At 42.9% G+C, this 12,852-nt stretch overlaps 1 protein-coding gene across 1 annotated transcript in view; it reads right to left on the bottom strand.

Annotated features, from left to right (window-relative positions):
- Window positions 1–12,852, bottom strand: part of LOC142383899 (voltage-dependent calcium channel subunit alpha-2/delta-1) — a 75,146-nt gene that overhangs the window by 33,062 nt on the left and 29,232 nt on the right. Inside the window, exons 7-8 of the mRNA XM_075469716.1 lie at window positions 2,292–2,423; window positions 237–306 (exon numbers count right to left, since the gene is read on the bottom strand). Of these exons, the coding sequence (XP_075325831.1) occupies window positions 237–306; window positions 2,292–2,423 (202 nt within the window). The remainder of the gene's footprint in view (window positions 1–236; window positions 307–2,291; window positions 2,424–12,852) is intronic.

Consider the following 12,852-nt stretch of genomic DNA (forward strand, 5'->3'; position numbering starts at 1 on the left):
CATAACTGACAATGAAACCCACACTGAATATTATGAGTCACTTTTTATTATCGTATTTATTCTTTCTGATTATCATTAAATCCAAACAGGGCTTAGAAATCTGGATTAATTTTACAAAACAAATAAGAATACTTATTTTGATGTGAATATGAGCAAAAAAAAAAGCTTTAAAAATGTGTGCATCCTAATCAGCGCTGAATGAGTGTGTCCTTATGTATTTAGACCAGTTTTCTTACCATGGCCTTCTGCGGACATCATAGAGATCTATTTTACTGGGAGTCTTACGAGCATCCATCCAGGGAGAGGCTATAAAAGAAGATCGCATATGTAGATAAAAAGGTTTTTTTGTATATAAATTAAAAAGAATAGCAACCAATTCCTTTTTCTGTTTCTTTTCTGACACATATGACAGCTAGACTAAAATCAAGCAATATGCGGTGTCATATTCAGCTCAGCAGTGAGTCACTGTCAGACATGATAAGCCACATTTTGTTATGACAGTTGGCTTGTTGGATAGAATCCAATATTTATCACACCATCTCCACTATACCTAATTTCATGCGCACTAAAATTATTGGAGAGGTAAAAAAGATGGAAATGAGATAAGATATTCATTTAAGATGAGGTGTGCAGGGAACTGAATCCGCTGCTTTCTAACTGCATGCTGCTGGTAAGGGGCACCATGAAAGCAAGTCAGTACAGAAGTGTGTGACTGCCAGTTAGGGATACTAAAAGTAGTAGGAAAAATAAAATCAGGGCCAATACAAATTAAGGAATGTTAGAAATAAACTTTTTTTTTTCTTTCCGAAAGGCTGAAAACAAAGTTGATGATGACAGGAAATGTCATGAATATAATTAAGTTAAAATGCTCCAATAATAGAGTAACACTAGACTGCAGCTGTTTGGTGTGCTTCCATACAAAATCCCTACAAGACAGAGATTATATATAAACTGAGGTGTGAAAAAAGATGATTTAGTGAAATATAGTGAATAACTGGCTCGGGGATCAACCTATGTTCACCTGATTTGATTTAGAGCTTCATTGTGATAAAAGGGACACATTTGTAAATAAAAACTTGGTTTTATTAGCCTGATAAACCAGCCTAAATGGATTGGATGTCTAATTTAGTCTGGCACCGATCAATGGATACAACGGAACATTGTTGATGAGCACAACCCGTTGTCTTTCAAACCGCGTCTGTGCCTATAGGCCAACGCTCTGACCAATCAGCGCAACTGACTGTGACGTAGTAAGCGCGACAGAAAGCTTTGGTGGGAGGGGACTCTTCCAAAACTGATGCCAAGCACAGATTCTATAATAGGACAGATACGCCACTCACGGTGCATTTCCGGTTTCCAACGAGGCGATTTTGGTTGCAGTTCCACCCTCTTTCCACGTGGGGCGCCCAATTTTGGAGACCAGAATGAATGGAGTCCTATGGAGCTATACGCCCTTTCGTGCCCTTATCTCAAGATATAATTTTTTCTCTAGTAATTCGAATGTTGTTTTCGAAAGAGGGTGTTTAGAAAATACCCATGGCTGAGTTTTAGATTTTTAGAGCCACTCATTTGCTTAAAAAAAGGATTTGAAGTGTATATGACGTCATACATAGCTGGTCGACCAGCTGTCATTAGCACAATGCTAGCGCGTTGTGGACAACAAGAAGCCAACCAGTAAGAAATCAAAGGGATATATGTACTCGTTCAGTAGATTTTTTACTTGAAACCCATGTTGAGCTCTCAGAAACTACATTCAAATCTGAGCGCTCTTGAGGAGACTTAGGTGACACTGACCATTTGTAGCATCTAGCTCCATTGGGCCCCATTCATTCTGGTCTCCACCGACGCTCCCAGTGGAATTCTGGTGGAACTGCAGCCAAAAAGCCGGTACAATGGGGCTTAATACAGAGTGGCAAGGCTGTTCGTTATAATGGCTGTGTGCCAAGGCTGAATCAAACGAGCACTGTTCCATTGCCGCCGCCATCTTTCTTGTTGTGCTTTCGCTTGTCTATGTTCGCTTCCACTGCCCAACGTCGCACTGCTCTGTCGTCACTCCCTCAAAACCCCGCACCAGAACCCTCTGGCCCGCCCGCGTTGATTCAAAACACATCTCTGCGTTGTGATTGGTTTAGTTGCCATCTGCCAGATTCAGGGCAGTATTTTCAAAATGACAAGTGGATCGAGGCCAGACCCAACCGCAGGCAAAACATTTTGCCGTCCAGCAGTTGGCGCTGGTTTTCCAGGCTATGGTTTTATATGTTTTGCAGTTCTTTTTTTTTTTTTTTTTTTACCTGGGTAGTAGCGAGCCAGGCCGGTAGCACTACCAAAAATCTGCCAGAGAAGGGTCGGGTCATCCTCTCTATTCTTCTTAAAGACATCCTCCAACGCCTCTGTCCAGTTGAGTTCATTCAGCACAATGGTAGCTGAAAATCCCCCAAAAATACACAAATACATACTGTATGTCAAAAGGCAACATATGTTAGAAAGACATAGATGTGTGATAATATATTAGAGGTCAATGAACTGGCAATTGTTTAGAGAGTGTGAAGAGCTTTCAGTATCACATGACACAGATACCAAGCTATCTTTTCTTTTTCTCTTTTTTCATTCTAATAAGATACACAATTTAACAAGACTAAGACATTAAAAACTGCTTAACTTTGCTGTAATTGCTCTGTCTCTGTTAACCTTAGCGCATCTCTTCTCCATCAAAATATCTAAAGATAATCAAAATACATTCCTCCGCAACTGCTTACTGACAAGACTGCTTGAGATACTGATGTCTTCATACAACGTTTTTTCTTTTTTGCTCTCCCTAAAATAATCGCTGGCCATTCTGTGAAAATATATGCAAATGCAGGTTTTCTCAAAATTTACAAATGCATGTCTACATGCACTCTGCATTTATACATCACAGCAGGGCCAGTCAGAATGTCGCTGAAAAAGGTTAAAGACACATGGACATCCAAGATTAACACATTCATTAAGATTCAGTCACAGCCTCACTCACAGTGCGAGCCCACTTGCCCAGCAGGACATATGAGCAAATATTTGTCGTAGGTGGAGTCGAGTAGGTGCCTGTTTTAGCCACAAATACCAACGAATAGTATCCAAGCAGGAAATTGCTCTGACAAAATTAAACAGTGCCAAATTCGAAACCACCAGACGCATATGTGTTTGAATGGGTGTATGCATGTGATTGATGGTGCGAGTTGTGAGCGGCAACAGGCATTATGGATATAATGGCACAGCAACCAGACAGCTCAGAGCCACATAACCCTCAGCATGATGGATAGAGACACAACACAAGCTGCCTCAACTCTATCTTTCCTTTGTCTGTCTGTCTACTGCTTTTCTTCTTAATCCGCCTCTATTTCTTCTTTTCCATTTTCCATACAAACATACGTGTGTGTGTGTATACTTTTCTCTGTGAGGGCATATGTGTATAAGTCCACCGTGTGTGCGTGTGTGTGTGTGTGTGTGTGCGGGAGGGGGAGGGGGGCATTGATGGCCTGTATTGTGTGTGACATGGCTCATTGATGTGCAAAGCAAACACTGTTCATTTGCATGCATGTCTCTTGAGGGGAAAGTTAATGAAGGTTTAGTTGCCAGGAGTGCATGTATTTTATTACAGTATAGACAGAGAGAAGGAAAAGCATGTCGTGTGTGTGTAATTAGTGGATTTCTCACATCAAGCACAGACTTTTAACATAAGAGGGGTAGAAAATAACACCACAGCCCTTGTTAGATCCTGAGATATTTTTTTTTGTCTTTGTGTATATACTGCGTTTGAGTTAAGGATAATTAAGATAAGATAGGTGGATATATAGTGATGTTTCTACACACAAGTCAACTAATTTATCTACTGACATAGCTAAAACTCTTTAGTTTGCCGACATTAGCCGCATTCGGTGTCATATTTTTAATTTTTTTAAATTTTTTTTTTTTTTGGTTGCTATGCGCCGACCTTATTGGCAGCAAGTCTGTGTAGCTCTCAATTTTTCTCATCGTTTATATGATTATTTGTCATTTTTCATTTTTTAGTTTCTATCTAAACATTTTTAGTTATTTTTATTGATCTGCTTTTTTGTTTTAATTATTTTTTTTTGACAATGTGCACTACTACTAAAGCAGTGCACACACGAGAAGAACTGTTGGCACTGTCAAGGATTGGACACGGAATTAAACATCCAATTCCGACCGAGCTTAAAAAACTGTAGCGTGGATGCAGAGCTGGAGCGAAACTAAAGGCAAAGAGGCACAACAAGGAGGTGGAGGTACAAACCTTTCCTGCCCTCGGTGATCATGGGAAACGCTAACTCACTGCCTAACAAGTGTGATGAGTTAGAGGCGCTTGTGCGGAACCAACGGCTGTATAAGGAGAGCAGTTTGATCTGTCTGTCTGAGTCCTGGCTGAACTACAACACACCGGACTCATGTGTGGACATTCCCGGCTTCACAGCCGTACGAGCGGATCGAGACCTGAGTACGAGCGGCGGTAAGCGGAAAGGCGGGAGTGTTATACTGTTCTTTAATCAGAGATGGGTAAACCCCCGCAATGTGACCGTTAAAGCTGCAGTCTGCAGGATTTGTTGTCATACGTAAAGTCCTAATTTTTGGCATTTTAAAGTTCCCATGGCATGGTATAGTAGCGGCGCTTTAAATGGGCTTTCAGAGGCTTCAGGATGTTATACCCCCAGGCGTTCTCAAAATTCACCCGAAAAACGCAGATTTGGCCTCTTAGAAGAAAGCCGCATTTCAGCGCTCTCTCCAGTGCCCTGTTTTCCTAATGAGAAGCAAGGAGGAGCGCGAGGGGTGTGTCATGGCTGAATGGGGGGCGTGTCTGATTCTCTGTTTTGGCTAGTAGGAAAACAAAATAGAAATGGCAGGTGAGCAAACCATCGTGCCGTTCGCCTTCGACCCGGAATCGGACCCTGAAGCCGAGGCGCAGGCAGTTCAGCAACAAACTGCAGATCAGCAGCGGCTTCAGCAAAATGTCTCAGAATGGTGAGTTTGAAATGTTATGTCTGGAAACGTTTATGGTTGGGTCGGTCCGAACCACTGAGGTGCGCAGATATAGCAGTCGCTTAGCCTACGGTAGCCTAATTAGAGCAGAAATTGTAGTCACTACATCAGGACTACCTAAAATATTATTTTTGCTTACAAAACGTATAAGTTCCCAACTTATTTTGCAATGTGGGCACGTATTTGCAGTGCTAACATTAGTGAGTATGGCTGCTGGCATCTCAGTCTCTACACCAAGTAACTTTCTCAATGTCGCCTTGCATTGTACAACAGTAACACTGCCAAAGTATTTCCCATAGTACACATTGCCAACATGCAAATGATTCTCCACCCAGTGTTGACATAAGGGGAGCGATTTATAACCAAGTTTTCTAGACAAAAAGGTTTACATGCTATAATATACTAAAAAACCATACCCCATCATATCCTGACCAGGTGCTGGATCCAAAGTGTAACTACACGAAGTGAAACTTATGCTACAGATTTCTGTGTACACCTTTTTAGTAGCCTGTCTTCACTGGGAACAGCCAGCTGTTCGTTGCCCATGTAGTTATACAGTAACCTATGGCATGCAAAAAACATGATAGTATTCTGACCAGCATGTAATTATTCTCCATGCTCACCTGTTAACTCATTTACTTGCCACTAAAGATGTTTCATTGTTATATTTGCCGGCATTACCTGAAAACAGAATATCATTACACTGCCTTTTTTTTTTAAATAATAGGTGTCAATGTGGAATTTGCGAGATAATGCCCACAGAAAGGGAGAATAGATGCTGCATGGAGATCCCTCAGGTAACACTGTAAACATTTGGATCTACCTGTTTGGCAGTTTACGCCTGAGAAGAACGCATCGGTAAGCGTTGTAAAATAATCACTCATAGCCACATACATAGAGTTTACAGTACACCCACCCAACAGAGCCTGATAATTCAACTATGCAGACAGTATGAAGAGTGTTTGTATATTTATTTACAAGACATTATTAAAACACAATCAAGAATAATCCATAGGAATATGTAAATATGTACAACATAGCAATAACAGAAGAACAACAACATTCTCTGCAAGTGTAATTTTTTCTATCTGTTCTTCCAGGCGCTTCAGGTATTTGGCCTACAGGCAGTTTGTGGCGTGGTGCTGGGGCTTTTTGGGTCGCCGGATCAGAGCGGTCATTCCTGCCTGTGTGGTCCTGCGTATCCGTGCCGAGTACCCCGATGATGAAGGACACTGCACCGGGTTTAGACTGCCTCGCATGTGAAAAATTAGGTCCATCAGGACATCCACATTCCCTTTTCACACAGAACATTCATACACACTGTACACGCACAACATTTGTATATTTCAGTTAGTCATTTGTACATTTCAATGTTTATTTATATATTTATATTTGTTCTATATATATATTTATGTTTGTTTAATTTATATTTCTCACATTTTTTGTATTCCTATTTGTTGGAATTAACCTCAGTAAATTTGATAAAGGCAAAAGTAGTTGGACTTGAATTCTTGAACTTTTGAGGTCTTACCAAAGGTTGGCTTAGTCTTTTGACGTTTGACTGCACTCTCCCTTCTTGGATTTGGGAAAGGAGATTTTGAAGAGAGGTACACCGTCTGCTGTCTGGGCCTGTGGTCGGTTCGCATTTTCATTAAAGTGGATCGCCGCCAAGTACAGTCTGAAAGTACAAGAAACAATGTGTAAACAGTGTTTCTCACAGAATTTTCATTTGTCATGGTGGTGGGGGTTAGCTGGTAGAGACACATGCATCATCATGGGAGAGCATATGAAAAGCTCTTTTCCAAAATGCTATAGAAGCTGTTCTTATTACTTTTTTTTTAAAATCTGATTTCAAGCATCAGGAAAGTGATATCAGCTGAGATAGCATTTGAAACATTTAAATGCTGCTTTTAATGGTAGTAACAAATAAAACAACATTTTTGAAAGTAGGTATAAAACATTTTGGAAAAAGCTTTTCATATATTGTGAAGTTTCATAGGAACTATGATCTGAAAACCCCCTAAAAGTATACATTTTTTGGTAAATCAAATATAAATTACATTCACAAGACAATCTTTTCAGGGGACCTGGTCTAGGTGTTTTGTGCCTTACAGTGCTGGAGAAACCCGGCTCAATAATGACATTTCAGACAAAAACTTTCAACAACTACAAGGTAAAACATCTCACCTGCAAAGCATTCCAATATAAGGAAAGACAACATTCTTCGGTGTGGCTGCAGTCCTATTGACAATGGGGTCAGTCTGGCAGGCAGCATCCCTGCTCCGGGATGTCTGGACGTGAGCACTTGATGTGCTGGCCAGTGAAGAGTGAACCTGATGCAGACAGAGAGCACACATCTCATGGTTCGAAAGCTGAGCATTACACTCGTGATAAACTGACGTGTCACGACAGATTTGAAGTCAAAATTGTGTTCGAATTGACAGATACATAATGGTGTATGTTCGAGGGACGTCAGCAAACGTTTGCTAAACATCCTTCACCCAGCCACAACACCCGATCGCGTATCACACACGAAAGACGTAGAAACGACTCGACGTTAAAAAAAAAAAAAAAAAAAAAAAAAAAAAGTCACCAAACCGTAACAAATGCTTACAAAATATAAAGTCACCAATCTAAAGAAAGACTTACAAAATATGAATTGTTATCGTCGGGCGTCATTTTCCGTGTAACAGACGTATCTAGCCACAGAACATAACTAGACTTGCTTACCTAAGTATTCATGCTGTATGTAGTCCCCTACACGTAAGATACTTGGTCAAAAGACAAATGTCTTGTTTTACAACCAATTTTCTAAATCTAACCAGTTTAACAGAGTATTGGTTTTGTAGCGCAGTGTAGGTTTCATGGATAAATACCTCCACAGCTAATGTTGGCTAGTTAGCTGTCACCCATAAAGTGCTAGCGGCTAGCAAATAATTATGACTTACTTGATCGGTGTGGGTAGCTGATGGACCGGCAAGGCTTGGCACTGATCCAGGCTTCAACTTCAGGTGTAGGGTTGTGAAAGCATTCCTCTGAAATGTGTCGCGCAAACACTGACGCTCTTTGGAACATGCATGGGCACCCGTACCTCTAAATGAAATTAGCCATTCCGTTTTCAAAGGGACAGAGGATGGAAGCGGAAACATATTCTTCTCTTCATCTTCACATCCTGGCACAGTACATTTCGCATGGTAAAGTCGTTTGGAAGCCATTGCTGTATCTTCTGTGACTGTCTTAGGTTGTGGCGAGTCTCGGTCTACGCCACATGAGTTGGGCGGGTAAGATACAGGTAGTTTACCAGCAGTGGGTGGAGACAGAGGGCGTGGCGGAGAGAGGGGGTGGGAAATTTTGATGAGCTCTATCCTGGCATGACGTCATGCCAGGAGCCTTGAGTCAACGAGACAATTCGAGGCTCTCTGTTCAAAACATGGAGGAAATGCTGTACTGCTCAGTGAATACATTTCGCAATTTCTACTCACTGGGGTGACTAAAGGAGGCTAGAGAAACTCATTTTAAGGCTCAAAAACCTCTGAAAGTGAAATTTTCATGCCATGGGACCTTTAAGAGTTTACATGATCTATCAGAACGCTTGAAGTTGAAAACGGTGACCTCCGTAGTCGCAAAATGCAAGAAATGCTTATTTTTTAACCGAAAAATAAAAAGTTATTCAACTTCCTGTCCCGCCCCATCAAAACACATGAGAACTCGTGCACGTCTACGTGCACGCCAGATGCGCGTACACGACTCCTCATTCATTTGCGATCATGGAAGACACAGTAAGTAGACTAGCCCGTAATGAAGTTCAATAGTTTAGATAAATAAGCGTGGGGACGAGCCTACCTTGTATCGCGCGTGCACAATCAGTGATTGACAGGCAGCAGACCCCAGCTCGTAACCTGATTGGTTACCTTTTACTGGTCCGGTCTGCAATTTTGTAAACAAACCTGCTGGCTTTGGAGGGACCTAGCGGGACATATAGGGGACCTAGAGAACTCAATTTTTTTTGTATTGGGGTATTTAATGTACTACTTTCAGAATCCCCGGACAGTTCCAGGCATTATGCTTGAAAAAGAGTTGCAGACTGCAGCTTTAAGGAGAGGGTTTGTTGTCCAGACATCGAACTGCTGTCAGTTGGTTTCCGTGCATTTTATGCGCCCAGAGAGTTCCCATACACAGTCGTCATCGTTGTTTACATTCCACCAAGGGCGGCACCTGTAACGGCGTGTGACGTCATCCATGACGCCGTTGCTAGGATACAGACCCAGCATCCTGAGGCATTCATTGCAATCACAGGGGATTTCAACCACGTCTCTCTATCCTCCTGCCTGACTGGTTTTGTACAGTATGTGGACTGTCCAACACGTGGAGATAAGACATTAGATCTGTTCTATGCTAACGTGAAGGAGGCTTACAGGACAGTGTCTCTTCCACTACTGGGTAGATCTGATCACAGCATAGTCTATCTACAACCCACATATAGACCTTGTGTACAAAGACTTCCTGTTACTACCAGATCTTTCAGGAAGTGGTCACCAGAGGCGAGTGATGCATTGAGAGACTGCTTTGATGTCACAGACTGGGCTGTACTGCTGGAGGAAGATGAAATGGACATTGACATGGACAGGAGGGTCAGCACCATCACAGACTACATTAACTTCTGTAGGGACACTGTGATTCCAGTGAGGACTGTAAGGTGCTATCCAAATAATAAACCATGTATCACCAGTGACATCAAAGACCTCCTGAACCAGAAAAAGAGGGCGTTCCAGAATGGGGATAGAGAAAGGCGGAGGAGTGTACAACAGGAGCTTAAAAAGACATTACGTCGAGCTAAGGTGGAGTACAAGAAAAAGGTAGAGAGACAGCTGGAGAACAATAACACCAAGGAGGTGTGGAGGGGCATCATCACTGGATACAGACTGAAGAACTCTCAGTCTGTAGAAGGTGATGTGGACAGAGCCAATACTTTCAACCATTATTACAACAGGTTTGACAGTGTGGCTTTTCCCTCCTCTGCTGCTGCTCCCTCCACCCCCACCACTCTCTACCTCTGCTGTCACCAACAAGTTTCTTCTGTCCAGCTGTACCTCCACCTCTGCAGCAACTTCCACTGCCTGGTCTCCTGAGCCAAGCCACACCTCCATCTGTGCGGCAGCTCCCACCACCAGGCATCCAGAGCCCAGCTGCACATCCACCTCTGCGGCAGCTTCCACTGCCAGGCCTTCTGAACCCAGCTGCACCTCCACCTCTGCGGCAGCTTCCACCACCAGGCATCCAGAGCCCAGCTGCACATCCACCTCTGCGGCAGCTTCCACCACCAGGCATCCAGAGCCCAGCTGCACATCCACCTCTGCAGCAGCTTCCACTGCCAGGCATCCTGAGCACAGCTGCATCTCCACATCTGTGGCTGCTCCTACTGCCTGGTCTCCTCGATCCAGCTGCTCCTCCACCTCTGCAGCAACTCCCACCACTAGCCCTCCTCTGTCCAGCTGCACCCCCACCCCCATCTCTATGGTTGATAGCAACATCACTCCTGTCCCCATCCCTCCGCTACAACCTCTGTGTCTAACTATAGAGGAGGTTGGAGCTGAGCTCAGGAGACTTAAAGCGACACTCCGGAGTAGATTCAACATGGGGTCATTTGAACCGTGATATCCAGCCAAGTAGCCCACCCGCAGTTTTTTCGATATTGGCTGAACATCAGCTGAGTTACTGAGTTATCCCGAATAGCTTCGTACAAGGGTTAATGGATCCAGGCAGTATCTCCAAAATTACCACACTAAAATCACATGCCATGACACCAAACTTCTACAGTAGTACAAATATGGTCTGTACTCACAAAACGATGCATTTGGAAGTTTGAAAATAGTCCAGGAGTTTATTATTATCAACACAAGCCTGATAGCTTTTCTGCTGCTAAAGCTGTGTCGACGTCACTTCCTTGATCTGGGAGCTTCATAGTAAGATGAGGGTTGATCTACTACTGTAGACAACAATGCAAGGCTGCTCAATTTCTCCATTGATAAAATAATTTCACAACTCTACAACATCAAAATTCATAAAAAACATGTAGAATATAGCATATACTTTGTTGTTTACAGTAGTAGATCAACCCTCATCTTACTTTGAAGCTCCCATACCAGTCAGTCTGCATTGATGGAGGGGAGATAGAGACTGTTCAGACCTGCAAATACCTGGGGGTGGTGCTCGATAATACACTGGAGTGGTCTGCCAACATAGACGCAGTGTACCGGAGGGGTCAGAGCCGTCTCTTTTTCCTGAGACAGCTCAGGTCCTTCAATGTCTGCAGTGATATGATGTGCATGTTTTATCACACTATCATTGAGAGTGTACTGTTCTATGCTGCTGTCTGCTGGGGGAGTTGCACTACAGACAGAAACTGTAGGCGCCTGGACAAACTGGTGAAAAAGGCTGGTTCTGTTGTAGGCAGAAGGCTGGATCCTCTCAGTGCTGTGGTGGAGAAACGGATGAGGAGGAAGTTAGATTCTGTGATGGAGAATAATAAACATCCTCTCCACAGCATCCTGACAGGACAGAGGAGCAGCTGCAGTGAGAGGCTCATCTCTCTGCGCTGCAGGACTGAGAGGTTCAGAAGGTCCTTTGTTCCCACAGCCATAAGGCTTTATAACAGTGACTGCTGAGTTCTTCTCAAATTGATTGATTGATTTTTATTTATTTGTTTATTTTGCCATTTAGTCATTTATTATTATTTAGTTAGTAGTAGTATTATTATTGTTGTTTTATTGTTGTTAATTCAATCATTGTAAATATTTAAAAAAATGTTGAGCTACTTGACGAATTTGAATTTCCCCCATTGGGGGATAAATAAAGTATTTTTCTATTCTTTTCTATTCTATTCTATTCTATTCCGACAGAGCAGTTCTAAGAACGGTCCACCTCGAATTCAGTTCTGATAACTGTCCTTCCCCAGCGGAACTGTTTCATTCTGCATTCGCACATGAGTCGGGACCTTGATAGGGACTGATGCGACGCAACCGTCTGCGACAGTGACGTGTTACTTTAGCGCCACATTCAACAACAAAACAAAACAAAACAAAACAAAACCCGTGAAAAGTAAGGAGGGAAGAAAAAAACACCACCAAGAAGCTAATATGGAGAGCGGGGAGGCCACCGTGTTCATGGTCTGATGGTGATATTAATCATGGACGATCACATCGGGCGTCTAACATCGAGGCTGGAAGAGCTCACAGAGAGAGTCAGGAGACGAAGGATTGAGCGCAGGTGATACTTCTTCGTTTCATGAAGGAAGAAAGGAGAGCAGAGCGCCGCAGACAAAGGAGACGACGTGTGAGTTTAACTTATTAAACACGCGCTGGTTGTGTCTGTGTCGTATGAGTAAACATTTCAGCCGACAGCATGACATGGGGCGTAGCTACCGACCACCAAACACCTCCGTCAGATGTGTTCCTATAGAACCCAGAAAAGACCCAGCCTCAGAGAAGGAGCTAAAATGGTTCCAGAACCTGAGGTTTTTTCCCACATTCGCACGTATAGGAACTCGGGACCTCGGCCCCATTCCTGAAAAGCTTATAGGAACTGCAGAAGGTTCCTACAGTGCGAATGAGGCTATTAAGAAGATATGCACGAACATAGTCTGAGAAACGCATCACAATCAAGGCAAAAACCTCTAACAAGTAATGTTTTTCTTCTTCTTGAGTACTTCTTGGTTAGTCATAATATTGAATAAGCTAAAGTGCTCAGTAGGTTTATAAGGAATACAGAGTTCTCTGGTTGCCCATATTACCCCTGACACTAATGAATTCCCTGGCTGTGCCCAGTGGC

The sequence above is a fragment of the Odontesthes bonariensis genome, chromosome 7, assembly GCF_027942865.1.
Source record: "Odontesthes bonariensis isolate fOdoBon6 chromosome 7, fOdoBon6.hap1, whole genome shotgun sequence".
In the NCBI taxonomy this organism is placed as follows: Eukaryota; Metazoa; Chordata; class Actinopteri; order Atheriniformes; family Atherinopsidae; genus Odontesthes; species Odontesthes bonariensis.